Raw genomic sequence first — 20,522 nt, 5'->3', positions numbered from 1 at the left:
CGGCAACGGTGAGAGACTTGTTTTTAGAGAGGTGGATTTTTAAAAGTAGAAGTTCAAATTGTTTGGGAACAGACCTGGATAGTAAAACAGAACTCTGCAGGCAATCTTTGCAATAGATTGCAACACCGCCCCCTTTGGCCGTTCTATCTTGTCTGAAAATCTTGTAGTTGGGGATGAAAATGTCCGAATTTTTGGTGGTCTTTCTAAGCCAGGATTCAGACACGGCTAAAACATCCGGGTTGGCAGAGTGTGCTAAAGCAGTGAACAAAACAAACTTAGGGAGGAGGCTTCTAATGTTAACATGCATGAAGCCAAGGCTATTACGGTTACAGAAGTCATCAAAAGAGAGCGCCTGGGGAATAGGAGTGGAGCTAGGTACTGCAGGGCCTGGATTCACCTCTACATCACCAGAGGAACAGAGGAGGAGTAGGATAAGGGTACGGCTAAAAGCTATGAGAATTGGTCGTCTAGAACTTCTAGAGCAGAGAGTAAAAGGAAGTTTCTGGGGGCGATAAAATAGCTTAAAGGAATAATGTACAGACAAAGGTATGGTAGGATGTGAATACAGTGGAGGTAAACCTAGGTATTGAGTGATGATGAGAGAGATATTGTCTCTAGAAACATCATTGAAACCAGGTGATGTCATCGCATATGTGGGTGGTGGAACTGTGAGGTTGGATATGGTATAGTGAGCAGGGCTAGAGGCTCTACAGTGAAATAAGCCAATAAACACTAACCAGAACAGCAATGGACAAGGCATATTTACATTAAGGAGAGGCATGCTTAATCGAGTGATCAATAAGGGTCCAGTGAGTAGAGGTTGGTTGGGGTCACGGCGATCCAGACAGCTGGCCGGGTAGATGGCTATCGGTAGCAAAATAGCATAGTATGGAAGTCTATTTGTAGACTAGGATAGTAACACTGTTGGGTGGTAACATAGTAATTCATTAAAAAAATATATTATCGTTTTACGTAGGGGTGCAACTTTCACTGGAGATGGGGGGGATGCCCCCCCCCCCCCCCACATTCTAAAATGGTTTTTTTGTCCCCCTCCCCCGAGTTGTATCATTGGAATGCGATACAAAACAAGGCAACGATGTGCTTTAGGACCATGCGGATGCATCCGAGCGGTCTGGTAGTCTGTTTGGAGTGTTTATATGTATAAGAATATATGTATAAGAATTATGTTCCCCCACTTCTAAAACCAAAGTTGCTCCCATGGGTTTTACGTGTTCCTTTTATTAGTTAGTAGTGTTGCTCGGCCCGAGCCTATTGGTCGGGGAAACACCACGGCCGTGTCCAGAATTTGTCTTGCCTACTCCTTACTAAAACTAAATACTATTAAGAGCGTACTGTTTAGTAAAAATGTATGCTGTAAGTAACAAATATCAACATTGTAGGCTCACACACTGAGTATGTCATCTTTTGCAGTGGATTCGTACTAAATGAATGAATGAGTGTAACATTCTGGCATTTATAGCAGACTCAATTTCACATATTATACATTTCACATACCCCAGCGGCCTACTATTTAGGATGCAACTATGGGTATCTGGACACTGCCCACATCTCATGTTTTGTCATATGTTGTTTCACTGTCTGTGTGACAAATATGAGCATCCGACAGCGAAGTATGGCTGTTGAGCCAGAGGCTCTCCCTGTATATCCCAGCTTGGGGCCCTCCTAGACAGCTGAGCCCTTTTTGGAGGCTCTCCAAGGTTAAACAAACACTACGTTTCCCAGGGCTCCCCGGGTGGGTTTCACTTTAGCTGACTGCCAAGGCCAGGCTGAATGCAGGCGCACGCACACACACACTCACTAGATGGGAAAAACATCAGGTCTCTGTGTTTGTGTGTGTGGGAGAATGTGAACGAGTGTGAGTGTGTATGAGATGTACGTTTGTGAGTATACGTGTGCAGTTGTGGTTGCATGACTACGCATACTTGCTAGCATGTTCATTTAACAACCTCACAGAATTTGAAACTGCTATGTAAAGAGAAGCTCAGCTTTTAATTCACTGCCTGTGAAAGAGGATTTAAGTGCGGCTCTGGCATTCTTTGGGATAAGTCATGTCCTTTAATGTAAACATCTAGGCCAAGGTGTACCGTTACAGAAAAAACGTAACCTTTTTCCCTACTCTACTTTTCCTTGCCTCCCCTACTTCTCTCTTCTCCTTTCCCTATCCCCCCTTTCTCCTCATATTCTATGCTTTCCTTAGTCCCCTTTTCCCTCTTCCTACTCCCCCTTTCTTTCAGTCTCTCCTCCTCTCCCACCATCCTTTAGATGTTCCATGACCCAGAGCAGAGTGCCAGCCCCTCTCTGACCCCCCCCCCCCCCCCTCCATGGCCATCCTCTTTCTGCCACCCCCTACCACACCATTCACCACCTGCAAGTCACTCACCCAACCACCCAGCTCCCACCCCCCCGGCCCATACCCCCCCACCCCTCTCACCGCGTCCCCCCTAACCCCTGCCCCCTGCTGTTCTGGGGCACAGCTCCTCGCTAACTCCTCCAGCACTCTGGGATGGGGCTCGGCCACTAACTGGATTAGCACTGTAGCCTGTTAGCTTGCCCAGGGTCCAGCCGAGCATGAACACTTTTTTCAATGCCTCTCTTTTTAACCCTTTTTTAAACCTTTTAGGACCCCTTCCTGCCACCCCTCAACCCCTTATTAACCAAGTTAGGACCTGACCCTGTGGAGCTCCCCCACATAGACTGAGACTAATTCAATAAGGCTGCTTTTGTCATCTCCACCTACTAACAAAAGCCTGGGTGGAGAATTCACTTAAACAGGCTCAGCCTAAACCCGATCATCCAGCCACTGCTATGACTGTCTGGCGGGGACCACTCTGTATGTGTGCACAGGGGCTTTTTTTGTTTTCTTTATCACTTAAGTTAAGCAGATTGGCTGTTAGCTGCATATCGTATCACATGCAGCTGGTGGCCGGCGTGGGGGGAGAGAGATGCGGGGAGAGAAAGAGTGAGAGAGAGGGGCAGAACACACAGAAATCTGGACTGAAGTCAGTAGTTCTACCAGTAGCCATTCTCCTAGCTCTGTGCATTATAAGTATGTCCCACTCGTTATATATTCATGTGTTAGGCTACTTTGCCTACACAGTGCTACACTCAGCAAAAATATCAATTCAACATGCAATATACCATAACCCCACCGCCACCATGAGGCACTCTGTTCACAACGTTGACATCAGCGAACCACTCGCCCACACGACGCCGTACACGCTGTTTGCCATCTGCCAGGTACAGTTGAAACCGGCATTCATCCGTGAAGAGAACACTTCTCGAGTGTGCCAGTGGCCATCGAAGGTGAGTATTTGCCCACTGAAGACGATTACGATGCTGAACTGCAGTCAGGTCAAGACCCTGGCGAGGGCCACGAGCACGCAGATGAGCTTCCCTTTGTGCAGAAATGTTTAGTTTGTGCAAACACACAGTTTCATCAGTTGTCCGGGTGGCTGGTCTCAGACGGTCCCGCAGGTGAAGAAGCCGGATGTGGAGGCCCTGGGCTGGCGTGGTTACACGTGATCTGCGGTTGGACGTACTGGGAAATTCTCTAAAACGACGTCGGAGGCGGCTTACGATGGTGAAATTAATATTAAATTCTCTGGCAACCGCTCTGGTGGATATTCCTGCAGTCAGCATGCTAATTAAAATAAAATCTGATTGTATTTGTCACATGTGCCGAATACCACAGGTTTGGACCTTACCGTGAAATGCTTACTTTCAAGCCCTTAACCAACAATGCAGTTAAATAAATAGAGTTAATAAAATATTTACTACATTTAGAAAAATCTAAGGTAACACAAATGTTCATAACAATAACGAGGCTATGTACAAGGGGTACCGGTATCGAGTCAATGTGTGGGGGTACAGGTTAGTCGAGGTAATTTGTAAAGTGAGTGTGCATAGATAATAAACAGCGAGTAGCAGCAGTGGAAAAACAAAGGGGTGGGGATGGTCAATGTAAATAGTCCAGGTGGCCATGGTGGCCATCTTATGGCTTGGGGGTAGAAGCTGTTAAGGAGCCTTTTGGTCCTAGACTTGGCGCTCCGGTACCTCCTTGCCGTGCGGTAGCAGAGATGAAACTCTGACTTGGGTGACTGGAGTCTTGGACAATTTTTGGGGTCTTTCTCTGACACTGCCTAGTGTATAGGTCCTGGATGTCAGGAAGCTTGGCCCCAGTGATGTACGGGGCCATATGCACTACCCTCTGTAGCTCCTTAGTCAGATGCTGAGCAGTTGCCATACCAGGCAGTGATGGAACCGGTCAGGATGCTCTCGGTGGTGCAGCTGTAGAACTTTTTGAGGATCTGGGGACCCATGCCAAATCTTTTCAGTCTCCTGAGGGGAAAGGGTTTTGTTGTGCCCTCTTCACGACTGTCTTGGTGTGTTTGGACAACAATAGTTTGTTGGTGATGTGGACACCAAGGAACTTGAAGCTCTCAACCTGCTCCACTTCAGTCCCGTCGATGTTAATGAGGGGCCTGTTCGGCCCTCCTTTTCCTATAGTCTACGATCAGCTCCTTTGTCTTGCTCACATTGAGCAAGAGGTTGTTGTCCTGGCACCACACCGCTGAGTCTCTCACCTCCTCCCTCAGGCCTACCGCTATTGTGTCCTCAGCAAACTTAATGATGGAGTCGTGCTTGGCCACGCAGTCGTGGGTGAACAGGGAACACAGGAGGGGAATAAGCACGCACCCTTGAGGGGCCCCAGTGTTGAGGATAAGCGTGGAAGATGTGTTGTTACCTACCCTTACCACCTGGGGGTGGCCCGTCAGGAAGTATAGGATCCAGTTGCAGAGGGAGGTGTTTAGTCCCAGGGTCCTTAGCTTAGTGATGAGCTTTGTGGGCACTATGGTGTTGAACGCTGAGCTGTAGTCAGTGAATAGCATTCTCACATAGGTGTCTCTCTTGTCCAGGTGGGAAAGGGCAGTGTGGGGTGCAGTAGAGATCGCATCGTCTGTGGATCTGTTGGGGCGGTGTGCAAATTGGAATGGGTCTAGGGTTTCCGGCATGATGGTGTTGTGAGCCATGACCAGCCTTTCAAAACAACTGGGATTCCCTTTGTAGTCTGTAATAGTTTTCAAGCTCTGCCACATCCGATGAGTGTCAGAGCCGGTGTAGTAGTATTCAATCTTAGTCCTGTATTGATGCTTTTCCTGTTTGATGGTGTTCTTATAAGCGGACGGATTAATGTCTCGCACCTTGAAAGCGGCAGCTCTAGCCTTTTAGCTCGGTGCGGATGTTGCTTGTAATCCATGGCTTCTTTTTTGGGAAATGTACGTATGATTAATGTTCTGACGACATCGTCGATGCACTTATTGATGAAGCCGATGACTGAGGTGGTATACTCCTCAATGGAACATATTCCAGTCTGTGATAGCAAAACAGTCCTGTAGCATAGCATCCGCGTCATCTGACCACTTCCGTATTGAATGAGTCACTGGTACTTCCTGCTTAAATCTTTGCTTGTAAACAGGAATCAGGAGAATAGAATTATGGTCGTATTTGCCAAATGGAGGGTGGGGGAGATATTTCTCTCTGTGTGTGGAGTAAAGGTGGTCTAGAGTTTATTTATTTTATTATACAGTGAGGGAAAAAAGTATTTGATCCCCTGCTGATTTTGTACGTTTGCCCATTGACAAAGAAATGATCAGTCTATAATTTTAATGGTAGGTTTATTTGAACAGTGAGAGACAGAATAACAACAAAAAAATCCAGAAAAACGCTTGTCAAAAATGTTATAAATTGATTTGCATTTTAATGAGGGAAATAAGTATTTGACCCCCGCTCAATCAGAAAGATTTCTGGCTCCCAGGTGTCTTTTATACAGATGACGAGCTGAGATTAGGAGCACACTCTTAAAGGGAGTGCTCCTAATCTCAGTTTGTTACCTGTATAAAAGACACCTGTCCACAGAAGCAATCAATCAATCAGATTCCAAACTCTCCACCATGGCCAAGACCAAAGAGCTCTCCAAGGATGTCAGGGACAAGATTGTAGACCTACACAAGGCTGGAATGGGCTACAAGACCATCGCCAAGCAGCTTGGTAAGAAGGTGACAACAGTTGGTGCGATTATTCGCAAATGGAAGAAACACAAAAGAACTGTCAATCTCCCTCGACCTGGGGCTCCATGCAAGATCTCACCTGGTGGAGTTGCAATGATCATGAGAACAGTGAGGAATCAGCCCAGAACTACACGGGAGGATCTTGTCAATGATCTCAAGGCAGCTGGGACCATAGTCACCAAGAAAACAATTGGTAACACACTACGCCGTGAAGGACTGAAATCCTGCAGCGCCCGCAAGGTCCCCCTGCTCAAGAAAGCACATATACATGCCCGTCTGAAGTTTGCTAATGAACATCTGAATGATTCAGAGGACAACTGGGTGAAAGTGTTGTGGTCAAATGAGACCAAAATGGAGCTCTTTGGCATCAACTCAACTCGCCATGTTTGGAGGAGGAGGAATGCTGCCTATGACCCCAAGAACACCATCTCCACCATCAAACATGGAGGTGGAAACATTATGCTTTGGGGGTGTTTTTCTGCTAAGGGGACAGGACAACTTCACCGCATCAAAGGGACGCTGGACGGGGCCATGTACCGTCAAATCTTGGGTGAGAACCTCCTTCCCTCAGCCAGGGCATTGAAAATGGGTCGTGGATGGGTATTCCAGCATGACAATGACCCAAAACACACGGCCAAGGCAACAAAAGGGGTGGCTCAAGAAGAAGCACATTAAGGTCCTGGAGTGGCCTAGCCAGTCTCCAGACCTTAATCCCATAGAAAATCTGTGGAGGGAGCTGAAGGTTCGAGTTGCCAAACGTCAGCCTCGAAACCTTAACGACTTGGAGAAGATCTGCAAAGAGGAGTGGGACAAAATCCCTCCTGAGATGTGTGCAAACCTGGTGGCCAACTACAAGAAACGTCTGACCTCTGTGATTGCCAACAAGGGTTTTGCCACCAAGTCCTAAGTCATGTTTTGCAGAGGGGTCAAATACTTATTTCCCTCATTAAAATGCAAATCAATTTATAACATTTTTGACATGCGTTTTTCTGGATTTTTTTGTTGTTATTCTGTCTCTCACTGTTCAAATAAATCTACCATTAAAATTATAGACTGATCATTTCTTTGTCAGTGGGCAAACGTACAAAATCAGTAGGGGATCAAATACTTTTTCCCCTCACTGTATATATATTTTTTCTCCTCTGGTTGCACATGTGACATGCTGGTAGATTAAGGTAAAACGGTTTTAAGTTTGCCTGCATTAAAGGCCCCGGCCGCTTCTGGGTGAGCATTTTCTTGTTTGCTTACGGCCTTGTGCAGGTCGTTGAGTACGGTCTTAGTGCCGGCATCGGTTTGTGGTGGTAAATAGACGGCTACGAATGATATAGATGAGAACTCTCTTGGTGGATATTGTGATCTACAGCTAATCATGAGGTATTCTACCTCAGGTGAGCAATACCTTGAGACTTGTTTAATATTAGACATTGCGCACCAGCAGTTGTTGACAAATAGACACACACCCCCGCCCCTCGTCTTACCAGACAGTCGTTTAGCCAAGTCTCGGTGAAACATAAGATATTACATTTTACAATCTCCCGTTGGTAGGGTAGTCTTGATTTGTAGATTCTCCAGTTTGTTTTCCAATAATTGCACGTTGGCCAGTAATACCGAGGGTATTCTTAGTCTTTTCTTCACGCTGATGACGGGTTTGGGCCTTGTCTTGACAAAGCAATATGTCTTTTGCGTCGAATTCATTAAAGAAAAATCGTCCAGTTGGAGGTGAATAATCGCTGTTCTGATGTCCAGAAGCTCTTTTCGGTCATAAGAGTCGGTAGCAGCAACACTATGTACAAAATGAGTTACAAACAATGCTAAAAGTTGATTAGGAGCTCGTAGAACGACAGCCCTCCCTTCCGGTGTCACGCTTCCTCAAAACATGAGACATCTGTGGTGTTGTGTGACAAATTTGCACATTTTAGAGTGGCCTTTTATTGTCCCCAGTTCAAGGTGCCCCTGTGTAATGATCGTGCTGTTTACTCAGCTTCTTGATATGCCACACCTGTCAGGTGGATGGATTATCTTGGCAATGGAGAAATGCTCACTAACAGGGATGTAAACACATTTGTGCCCAGAACTTGAGAAAAATAAGCTTTTCGTGCTTAGGAAACATTTCTGGGATCTTTTATTTCAGCTCATGAAACATGGGATCAACACTTTACATGTTGCATTTATGTTTTTGTTCAGCGTCCGTGGTCTTGTTTTATGATCGGTCATGATGTCCTACTTATGTGCCGTAACCAGGGCACGGAGTTTTTTTCTGGTTGTAGTTTTTTCCTGTGGTGAGTACATTTTTCACTTCAGTTTGCTCCTCAATTCATGTACCTTGATTGGAAAGCGAGACGGCGGCAGACAGCAGTAGTTCCTTCGCTCGGCTCTTTGGTGAGGAAATACTTCTGGCCCCAGTCATAACACTGGGTGTTGTTTAGTGGTACAATTTGACAGCTGTGTGCGGATGTGCTCTAGCAGTGTCGAGCAGGTAGAGGACCGGATGGGAACTTGGTTGTTTTAACAGTGTGATTGAGCCCCACCAGAGTCCCAGTCGGATGATTAGACCTGCATCGATCGCTGTACTGCACTGAGCACACGCTGGTGTCAGCGTACTCCCGTCGACACACACACACACTCCTGTCGGCGAGAGGGGAAGACAGTCCTTATCACTGCGTCCCACGAGCACCCTGGGCAGGAGGGTTCTATTGATCTGACGAGACAAGATCACTCTGGGCACACACGCAGACGTGCCACACACAGACACGCGCACACACACATAGGACTGCATGCAGACAAATGGGAATGGTTATTTAATTTGTGGCTATCCCTTTGTTTAGCCATTTTGAAGAGTGAGTTTTTTTTCGAGATTATTTTTCTATTACAGATTACAAACTGAATTAGCAGTCCATTAGGATACGTACTCCTCAATGGATTATCATTAAGCTAAACATTGTGACAAAGACAGAGAAGACTAAACAATCTACTGCCCTCCTCTTCTGGGCCATGATCTCCCATGAACGTCTGCTCTCGGGTCAGAGGTCGAAGACGTTTATCTGTATGGGGCGGGACCTCTGAAAATTCGACTTAAAAGTGTGTGTTAGGATTTGCTTCTTAAAGTGGGAGCGTTGAAGAGAGACATTTAACCGATCTGTAGTTAACCTTGGTGATCAGAGTTTTTCCTGGTCAAGTCAGGTGAGGAAGAACTCGGCCCTAATTATGTGTACTCAGCCTCTTCACATAACCAAAGCATTGGTACTTTTCATGACTGGGCTGGTATTTGGTAAGGCTGGGAATTGCCAGGGACCTCTCGATACGATATTATCATGATACTTAGGTGCCGATACGATACTGTGCCTTCAGAAAGAATTCATACCCCTTGACTTATTTCACATTTTGTTGTGTTATAGCCTGAATTCAGAATGGATTAAACTGTTGTTGTTTTTTACTCACCCATCTACACAGTATACCCCATAATGACAATGTGAAACATGTTTTTTGCCAATTTATTGAAAATGAAAAACAGAAATAACTCCGTTAGTCAATACTTTGTAGAAGCACCTTTGGCGGCGATCTCAGCTGTTTGTCTTTATGGATAAGTCTCTTAAGAGCTTTGCCTGGATTGTACAAAATGTACGCATTATTCTTTTTAATATTCATCAAACTCTGTCAAGTTGATTGTTGATCTTTGCAAGACAGCCATTTTCAAGTCTTGCCATAGATTTTCAAGCAAATATAAGTCAAACTGTAACTAGGCCACTCATGAACATTCAATGTCGTCTTGGTAAGCAACTCCAGTTTTGACCTTGTGTATTAGGTTAATGTCCTGCTGAAATTAGAATAGATTAATTCTAATTTCAGCAGGACATTAACCTAATACACAAGGTCAAAACTTCCCAGTATCTGTTGGAAGATGTATTCCGTTTCTTTTTATCCCCCCAAAAACCTCTAGCTCTTGCCGATGACAAGCATACCCATAACATGATGCAGCCACCACATGCTTGAAAATATGAAGAGTGGTACTCAGTGATGTGTTGTGTTGGATTTGCCACAAACAACCTTTTTTCCAGTATTACTTAAGTGACTTGTTACAAACAGGATGCATGGTTTGGAATATTTGTATTCTGAACAGGCTTCCTTCTTTTCACTCTGTCATTGAAGTTACTCCATTATGTTAACCTAAATGTTGTTGATCCATCCTCCGTTTTCTCTTCTCACAACCATTAACTCTAACTGTTTTAAAATCACCATTGGCCTCATTGTACCACAGAAGAACCAAGAAATGAAGAGCGACACCATGTCTTTTTGAGATTTTATGTAGATCTGCAATGGTATTATGAAAAGTCCGTTTAGGAATACATCAGTATTCAATGCACCATCTGACAAGTTGTTCTTTCTGTTGTCACGGACCTGCACAATCACATTTATAGATAAAGCAATAATGTATCGAATAAAATAATGAGCAAACTTCAATACAAAGACTGTATAATAGTAATTCTTAGACAATATAACCATACCTGCAATGGTATTATGAAAAGTCAGGACAGGAATACATTATTCTTCAATGCACCATCTGACAAGTTGTTTTATAGAGGAGCATGAAGAAAAGTAAAACGCATTTCCTGTCTCACATCTCCATGTATTTGTGTGCTTAATTTAACATGATGGACTTCTACACAGGAGTAATCAGCGACACATACATTTCTCTTTGTGTTTTCACGGACTGAGGAGAACGGGAGCTACGGGTAGTACCAGGGTGTTAGTAGGTGATGTAAGCACCCAGAGGAAATAAAATATTTTTTATAAAATAATAACCGAATATGTTAAAATCATCCAGCTATTATAGCTAGCACCTTAACATCAACAGGCAGTACTAGTTGTGCAACAAATGAAAATATAATTCAAAAGTAAGACTCCTAGCGATCTGATTCCCACTTCTGTCTGAACTTGGAACATTCTTGTTCGCGAGCTTGGGCCTCTGAACCTTAACCTGGATGTTCTGTGTTGTGTACTATCTCCGTGCTAGAGGCGTCACTACAGACCCTGGTTCGATTCCAGGCTGTATTGCAACCGGCCGTGATTGGGAGTCCCATAGGGCGGCACACAATTGGCCTAGTGTTGTCCGGGTTAGCATTTGGCCAGGGTAGGCTGTCATTGTAAATAAGAATTTGTTCTTAACTGACTTGCCTGGTTAAATTAAATAATAATAAAAAATATCCAGCTGTGTGTGTGTGAACGTAAAGTGTTCATGCATATGTGTTTGTGTTTAAATCATATTGAGATGTCATGCAGGTAGGTCCACCAGTAAGAGAGACTGGGCCAATATTGGTTGTACAGCCGTCCATTAAGGTTTTACTCGGATACTGCTTCTATATACAGAACCCTTTTTAAATCTACCCTATGTGTACAAATGGAAATGTCAATGGGAAAAATCTGGGTTTGGGGTGTAACTAGAGTTGTTGCCTGGTCTCTGCGCCTAGATGTCATGAGCCACTTTTAGACGTTCTGAAGTATTTAAAAGAAAAATAATAATCATGTTTAGTTAATTTAAGCATCAGTCAGAGAACCTAGAGTAATTGAGCGAGAGAAAGACCGACACATGCACAGAGTAACAGACAAAGGCTGTGACAGTGAGACAAATGGGACACAGATCCAAGTGACATAGAGAGGATTAAACACAGAGCTTTACCACAGACTGACAATACATCATCCCATAACAGCAGCAGTGTTGGGTTAAACATTGGGGACACTATTCTAAGGTGTCTGTTTCTATGTACATCCTTGGGAAAATGGGATTCCAGATGGTAGGCCTATTATAGGAGCATGGCACTGTAGGGGTTTGGAAAGTGGTCGTTGAGGTGGATGTATTTCTGGATTCCTTTACTTGTGTGCGTGTGTGTTTACTCTAGTAGAGAGCACCTCCTGGTAGGTCTGGTCTGAGTGGTTGAGGGTGACTTGCTCGGCTGACACGGTCAGCAGCCTGGGTGGGTCGCCACTAGAGCAAGGAGCGGTTGTCCTGGTCAGACATCCTCTGCAGAGGAATCAACCTCTAGGCCTTACGTACAGCCGCTACCATCGGGACGGAGTTTCCACCGTGGTCCAAACGTCGAAGCAAGGTCTAAGGAGCTAAGTGGGACTGGCCGAAACGGTGTCGTAACACTGTTTCCTATGAACTTTTTTCTAACCAACTCTTTAGATTACAGTCGTATAAAAAGCTCAGCTGCCCCTACAGCTCTTAGATGTGGTTTCACACGTGTCCCAAATGGCACCCTATTCCCTATGTAGGGCACTACTTATGACCAGGGCCCACCCTGTGCCCTGTATAGTAGTGTACTATATAGGGAATATGGTGCCATTTGGGAGGTTACCTGTACGGACTCGGCCTGTGCCTATTTGAGGTCTGGCTCTGATGGCGCTTTTAAAAATAGAGTAAAAACGTTTTCCTCCCTTGTAGTTCAGTGTACCTCTGGTACCCCAAGCCGTTTCATGTGGTGTAATTGTCTTGATTGCGTAAGGGGGAGTGGGCTAGGTTGCAAGGCATGGGTGGGGTAGCAGCAGCTGGTCAGATGGACGTTCCATTTAAGGAGGGGTGGGGGGCGCAAAGTGTCTCCCCGCTCTTTCTCTCCCTCCCTCCTGCCCTCTGTCCCTCCGATACTTATTTCATCCTCTCGTCAAAAAGCTACTAAGGCACCACGAATGCTCCTCTAAGAATCTTTAAAAACTCATGTTACGATTTCAAACAGTCATCAGGTATCTTGACGATTTGAAATCTTGGGCAGATTTACAGGGGATTTGTGTTGTTGGAGCTTTAATTGGATAACAGTGCCTAACTTAATACCAGGCGTAGATCAGTTTACACAAACACAATCAGTGTACTACTACATGAGGCTCACATTCACCTCCTCTCTGTCTCTTTTCCAGACACCCCTCTACTGGTGAGGAGCAGCAGTGACTCTGCCCTGGCCCCGCCACTGGAAATTGTGACACCTCCCCTTGAAGACCTCAATGCCAGACCAGCTGAAACGGTGAGTAAAATACAGCAAGCCTAGAAAATGTAATACAAAGACAAACAAAAAAACGTCCATGAGTCTGTTTGTGTCCAGAGATGTGGTTGGAGTCTAGTGGCCTCACATTCAAATCTGTACCTCAAAGACAGTTCCACTGCTTTTAAAAAAATTATTCCCCTCTAATCAGGGACTGGTTGGGGACTGATTTAGACCTGGGAAACCAGGTGGGTGCAATTAATTATCAGGTACAACCGAAACCAGCAGTAATTTGGACCTCCTGCAGGGCCTAAAATTGAATTTACGAATTAATTTCTACCGTTTTGTTTAATATCTAGTAATGCACAAAGAAATCTGACTCCTACCGTTATAGCTATCCCACCTCGCGCAGCAATACTGCCTGTCACTGAAGTGCTGAAAGTCGTTTTTCGAAGCAATGTGCACAGGCATAAAAGTTGGTCTAATTTACTCTAAAGTCTACTAAAGTGAGACTTTGTCCTCGGGTTTCTTGGCAATTTACTTTGTTTTGTTCACATGGTTGTTTTTCAATGTTGGATTTTGCTTCCACTTCTAGCAAAAAGAGACATTGTCAGTCTCTACTAGTGAGATTCTCACAGGCACAAGTGATGACTTGAATGGCCCTCTTACCAAGGTAACCTAAAAGGGTCAGCTTAACATTTTTTCCTCTGTGATATTTTGGTTAAAAGACTCAGGTTACAAGAATATACAATTAAATTGAGCAATATACCACATTTTTACTAGTAATAATTCACTTTTTGTTTTAAAACATTACTAAGCATGCTCATCTGTTTTTTGTGCGGGGGTTTTGTGTGTAATTATACCGAAAACAATATTTTGTCTGGTAAAAAATCTGAGTGGCTGGTAGATTTCTTTATCTTCCCGCCACAGTGGATTTGAACACCCCTGGTCTAGAGGTTAGTTTATTTATTCTCTCTGAGACTTGACTATGTTTCCACCACCTGACAACTTACGTCCTGTAACCCAGACAAATCACTATGTTGCCCTGTCCCTGCGCTGGAGGACATGCCGTTGTACTCTTACCCCTATACCTCCATCTTTACCTCACACCTGTCCCCTCTTCAGAAAGCAGACTCCTACAGTCGCTCCTTATAAGAGGCTCTGCCGAGCGCGTATACACACATATACACACACACACACACACACACACACACACACACACACACACACACACACACACACACACACACACACACACACACACACAAATGTTTCCTCAGCCTCCCAAACAGTCCGTGACCGGGGCATGGAAGTATGATCTCTGTGTCTCTCCATTGTCTTTACCCGTCACCCTCTCTTCCCCTGTTTGGGAACGCTCCCTGTATCACCTATTGTATTCCTATCCTCTCCTCCTAGTCTGCAGGCTATTGCTACCTGTAACTCCTCCATGTTCCCCACCCCCCTTCTCCCTCCTTCCTTTTTGTCTCTCCCTCTCTAGCACACCCTCTCCCTCCGCCTTGCGCCCTCTAGCTCATTCTGCCCATCCTTTTCTCCCTCCCTCCCTCCCTCCCTCCCTCCCTCCCTCCCTCCCTCCCTCCCTCCCTCCCTCCCTCCCTCCCTCCCTCCCTCCCTCCCTCCCTCCCTCCCTCCCTCCCTCCCTCCCTCCTTTCCTCCGAGCAGCCCTGTGGTCTCAGTAATTTCCTCTCTGAGGTTGTTTTTAATCCTCACGGCTAGCAGCACCTGCGGCCCTCTCTGAGACCTCACCACCAAGCCCCCCTCCCAACCACAGAGTTATTTTTGTCTTGGGTCTCACAGCACACTCATAAAATATGTCTCTGTGTGATCATTGGAAGTGGCTTGTGTGATTTTATTTATTTCTGCCCATTTTCCTCTGAGACAGTGCTTCCCAATGTTTTTGTTTTCACATTTTACATTGGTGTAAATTAATGTAGGTGTGTAACTGGCCTCTGTCCTGTAAACCTATACGTTGCGTACCAATAGTAATAACAGCATTGGACTGGTGGAGGCATGGGCTTTCTTATACCAGTCATTTCCTTTCAAGTCAGTGAAGGGATGTGAACAAGAGACCACTTTGGGATGAAGAAGAGATAATTGGGACACAATCATGGATAGAGGGAGAGAAAAATGGATGCCGCCCCCTCTCAAAATCAAATCACATTTTATTTGTCTGTCCTTCTGCTGCCTTCTGCACGATGGGATGGGGCTTTTGAATAATATTTGAGTCACTCTCTCTTTGTGACGGATGGGAGAGAGGGACTGCCCCCCCCCCCCCCCCCCCCTGAATACAGACCCAGAGGCAGGAGTTTGAAAGGGTTCAGCGTTTTAAGAACTCTCTCCTTTTGAAAATAGGGAACCATTTAAGGAAGCCCTCGTCTGTCTTTTCTTTTCAGGGGTGGTTTTGGAGAGACAGGTTGAGTGGGGCCAGAGTGTTTTGGCTCGTGAGTGCAGGATTGGGTAGGTTCATTTCTAAATGTAATCAGTTACTAGTTACCCATCCAAAATTGTAATCAGTACTGTAACTTTTTGGATTACCCAATCTCAGTAACGGGATCTGACTATTTTCAGTTACTTGTAGATTACTTTCCCCTTAAGAGGCATTAGAAGAAGACAAAAATGAATATTACCAATTGCGCAACATCTATTACAAGGTAAATTAATGTTAGAGGTAGATAGATGGCCATAAATTGATGTTGCATTTTACGTTATGGGTTGGTTATGTAGGCTTCTTCTAACCCATTGCTTTTAACTACAGATAATAATATGATTAGACTATGTCTTTACATTAAAAACCAAAGTCTATCAGAATTCCAGTTATTAAAATTCATTTAATACCCCTTGATCTTCAATAACCCCAAAATGAAGGACTTACAGTGCCTTCAGAAAGTATTCACACCCCTGGACTTTTTCCACATGCTTTGTTACAGATGGAATTTAAAATGTATTATATTGAGATTTTGTGTCACTGGTCTACACACAATATCTCATCTTGTAAACGTGGAAGTATGTTTTAGAAATGTTTACTAATTAATAAAAATAAGTATCCAACCCGTTTGTTATGGCAAGCCTAAATAAATGCAGAAGTAAAGATTTGCTTAACAAGTCACATAGTGAGTCGCATGGACTCACTGTGTGCAATAATAGTGTTTAACATGATTTTTGATTTGACTACCCCATCTCTGTACCCCACACATACATTTATCTGTAAGGTCCCTCAGTCGAGCAGTGAATTCCAACCACAGATTCAACCACAAAGACCAGGGAGGTTTTCCAATGCCTCACAAAGAAGGGCACCTACCTATTGGATTATGGGTCAAATAAAGTAGACATTCGATATCCCTTTGAGCATGGTGAAGTTATTAATTACACTTTGGATGGTGTATCAATACACCAAAAGATACAGGTGACCTTCCTAACTCAGTTGACGGAGAGGAAGGAAACCACTCAGGGATTTCACCATTACACATGCCAATGGTGACTTTAAAACAGAGTTAAATGGCGGTGATAGGAGTTACTCCACAATACTAACCTAAATGACAGAGCGAAAAGATGGAAGCCTGTACAAAATACAAATATTCCAAAACATGCATCCTGTTTGCAATATGGCACTAAAGTAAAATGTGGCAAATAAATGAATGGCTGCATCATGTTATTGGTATGCTTGTCGTCAGCAAGGACTAGGGAGTTTCTTTTACAAAAAAAATCTAGGGAATAGAGCTAAGCACAGGCACAATCCTAGAGGAAAACCTGGTTCAGTCTACTTTCCAACAGACACTGGGAGACAATCACCTTTCAGCAGGACAACCTGAAACACATGGCCAAATTTACCCTTAAGTTGCTTACCAATAATACATTAAATGTTCCTAAGTGGCCTAGTTACAGTTTTGACTTAAATTGGCATGAAATTCTATGGCAAGGCTTAAATGGTTGTCTAGCAATGATCAACAACCAACTTGATAGTTTAGAAGGGAGGAACTCCCTCTTACGTGTATTCCATCAGCTGGGATCCGCGCCGTGCAGCAGTTGCAAAAGCACATTTTTCACTGGCTGTCCACTGGTCGCAAAAACAATGATTGATAGGCAGCTTGAACTTTTAAATTGAACCATTATTGGGTTAAAATACACAGACACATTTGTGAACAGCCATCCAAAACAATCACAATCTGTAAAGCGCAAATAGCTAATAGAGGGCAGCAGTGTGATTCACACCAATGTGGTACAGTATGTAGATATCAATAAAAGTGATATCTGTATCGCCCATAGGCTACACAACAGCTGTCGTCCTTACCAGTTGGAATAGCTTGTATCTGGTGGCAACCTTACCTCCCTTCTCCCCTTCTCTTCCCCTCCCTCCCTCCCTCCTCTCTTTCTGAAGAGGGGATGGTGAAAGTAAGATTGTGTAATTAAGGTCAGTGCAGCGATAAACATCCCAGTTCGTCCCGTAATACAGTAGATGTTTCTGCTACGGTGACGTTCTGGGACGATGCACAGAGTGCGGTATCAAAGTGTGCGATTTTTATGAATTGTTCAGCAGTCTAATGGCTTGGGGGTAGAAGCTGTTGAGAAGCCTTTTGGTCCTAGACATGGCGCTCCGGCACCGCTTGCCGTGCGGTAGCGGAGAAAACAGTCTTTAACTTGGGTGACTGGAGTCTCTGACAATTTTCTGGGCTTTCCTCTGACGCCGCCTAGTATATAGGTTCTGGATGGAAGGAAGCTTGGCCCCAGTGATGTACTGGGCCGTTCGCACTTCCCTTTGCAGCGCCTTATGGTTAGATGGCGAGCAGTTGCCATACGGTGATGCAACCGGTTAGGATGCTCTCAATGGTGCAGATGTAGAACCCCCCCTCCCTGAGTTATTACGAAGATCGATGCACCTTTGGCAGCCATTTCAGCTGTGAATCATTTAGAATACGATTCTACCAACTTTACTTTAGGGCAACATGTATCCACTGTTTTTGTCAAAATTGCTCAATCTTATTCAATTTGGTTGGGAATCATTATTAATGGACAGCAATATTCAAACCTTGTCTCTGATTTTTAAGCAGATTTAAGTCAGGACAGACTAGACCACTCAGGAACACTCAGCACCTCTTGGAAGGTCATTCTGGTGTGTCTTTTGCATATTAAAATGTGTATAATTGTAAATAAAATAAAAATCTTTTTATCTGGTCTTTGATCCTTTCGTATTTATTTTGATCTTAACAAACTCCCCAGTCCCTGCCGGTGACAATTATACACAGAACATGATGCCGCCGCCACAATACTTGAAAACACAAAGGGATCAACAATATTGCATTAATTCCATTTTACTGGCCTGTATGACAAAGTCAAAGTAAAAAAATCCACTCCAAATAATCCATTCTGTTTGCAACAGGGCAGTTAGGTAAATCTGCACGACAACGCGGAAAATAAATCAACTTTTTGACCTAAATTAATAACTACATGGTTGTGTGAAATCCAATACAACACAACAGTGTTATTTTCAAATATTGTTTTGGTAGCGTCATGTTATCAGTATGCTTGTCATCGGCAGGGACTGGGACTTGTCAGGATCAATATAAATCTAAAAGGAGCAAAGCTTAGGTAAAAAAATTGAGGAAAAACCAACCCTGGGTTAGTTTTATTTTTCAGCAAGACAATTACACAGATGTATTTAAAAAAGAAATGTTTTACCTTTTATTTAACTAGGCAAGTCGGTTAAGAACAAATTCTTATTTACAATGGACGACGATGAGCCAATTGTGCCCTGCCCTATGAGACTCCCAATCACGGACGGATGTGATGCAGCCTGGATTCAAACCAGGTACTGCAGTGACGCCTCTTGCAGTGTCTTAGACCATTGCGCCACTCGGGAGCCCAGATGTCTATGCCAAAGACAGACCAAGTTGTCTTTCCAAATGGTGTTGAGTGTTCCTTAGTGGTCTAGTCAAGGTTTGAATATTGCAATCCATTACTGATTCCCAACGAAATGTAATGGAGAAATTTTGTCAAAAGAAATGTACACTAAACAAAAATATAAACACGTGTTTCATGAACTGAAATTAAAGATCCCAGAAATCTTCCATACGCACAAAAAAACGTATTTCTCTCAAATTTTGTGCACACATTTGTTTACATCCCTGTTAGTGAACATTTCTCCTTTGCCAAGATAATCCATCCACCTGACAGGTGTGGCATATCAAGAAGCTGATTAAACAGCATGAACATTATACCGGCGCATCTTGTGCTGGCCACGATAAAAGGCCACTCTAAAATGTGCAGTTTTGTCACACAACATAATGGACTTTTTTTTTGAAAGTTATCTGTGACAGTCATGTGACTCATGTGAGATCCTTTGTTTAGTGCCTAATGAATTTATTTAAATTGACTGATTTCCTCATATGAACTGTAAATCTTTGAAATTGTTGCATGTTGCGTTTATATTTTGGTTCAGTGTATATATATTATAGGCTGCCATATGAGTTGTCATTTCAAAAGATTCACACATGTAATGGCTGCCGAAGGTGCTTCCACCAAGTGGAAGGGGGGTGGAGACTTATCCAATTCTGGGGGGTGGAGACTCATCCAATTCTGATATTTCAGTTTTTGGTTCTCTTTTAATTTGGAACATTTTCTACAACTTTCTTTCACGTTGAAAATGTGGAGTAAGTTGTGTAGATCTGTAGGAAAACAATGTAATTGAATCCCTTTTTAGATGACATTATTTTAAGGCAGCAAAATGTGAAAAAAGTTCCAGGGGGTGTAGACTTTCTATAGGTACTGTATTGGGACGTAGGCCATATTTCACCTCCAAACACTAAAACTGCATTTTCTTTTTACCCTGCATGTAAAGAAGGGGAGCGAAGAGCGTGAATGTAGTGAAAGATTTAAATGGCGTCAGTTTTGGTTTGGTTTTACTGCTCATACCCTGTAATGTTGAGTGAGAACTGTACAGAGGAGCTCACGTCAGTTTTGTGTGTGTGTGTGCGTGTGTGTCCTGACTCCTTCCCTAGAGGGGTAATGCTTCAGCTGGGAGTAAGGGGTAATTCTATGATGGATATGACGGGGATCAAGGGTCACAGGAAAGTACACCCAGCCCCAGCCCCACACACACACACCATTTCTCACCACATCTGACGTGTAGCAGATCACAGTAGCGTTCCCAGAGAAAACACACTCACACCTCATTTCTCATGCGTATGACAACAACCACACACACACACACACACCTCATTTGTCATGTACGTTGGCATGTATTTGACCACAGAATACTTAATGCCTCCTGAGGAAAAAACAGTCACGAAAATAAAAAAACACAGCAGCATACTATTATATTATTTACTTTATTAAATTCAAGCCTCAGTGCGTTTTCATTAGAATGTATTAGATACTAATCATGGGAGATAATTAATAACGCAGTTGGATATTTTGGTCAATGGTTCTGAATTTGAGTACTGCAGCAACAAGA

The 20,522-nt window shown here is 43.9% G+C and overlaps 1 protein-coding gene across 2 annotated transcripts in view; it reads left to right on the top strand.

Annotated features, from left to right (window-relative positions):
* Positions 1 to 20,522, top strand: part of LOC139566287 (partitioning defective 3 homolog B-like) — a 184,292-nt gene that overhangs the window by 42,400 nt on the left and 121,370 nt on the right. For both annotated transcript variants that reach the window (XM_071387365.1, XM_071387364.1), the window contains exon 4: positions 12,996 to 13,099. In XM_071387365.1, coding sequence (XP_071243466.1) covers positions 12,996 to 13,099 — 104 coding nt within the window. The remainder of the gene's footprint in view (positions 1 to 12,995; positions 13,100 to 20,522) is intronic.

This window comes from Salvelinus alpinus, chromosome 38 (assembly GCF_045679555.1).
Source record: "Salvelinus alpinus chromosome 38, SLU_Salpinus.1, whole genome shotgun sequence".
NCBI lineage: Eukaryota > Metazoa > Chordata > Actinopteri > Salmoniformes > Salmonidae > Salvelinus > Salvelinus alpinus.
This window is presented reverse-complemented; position numbering and strand designations above follow the sequence as displayed.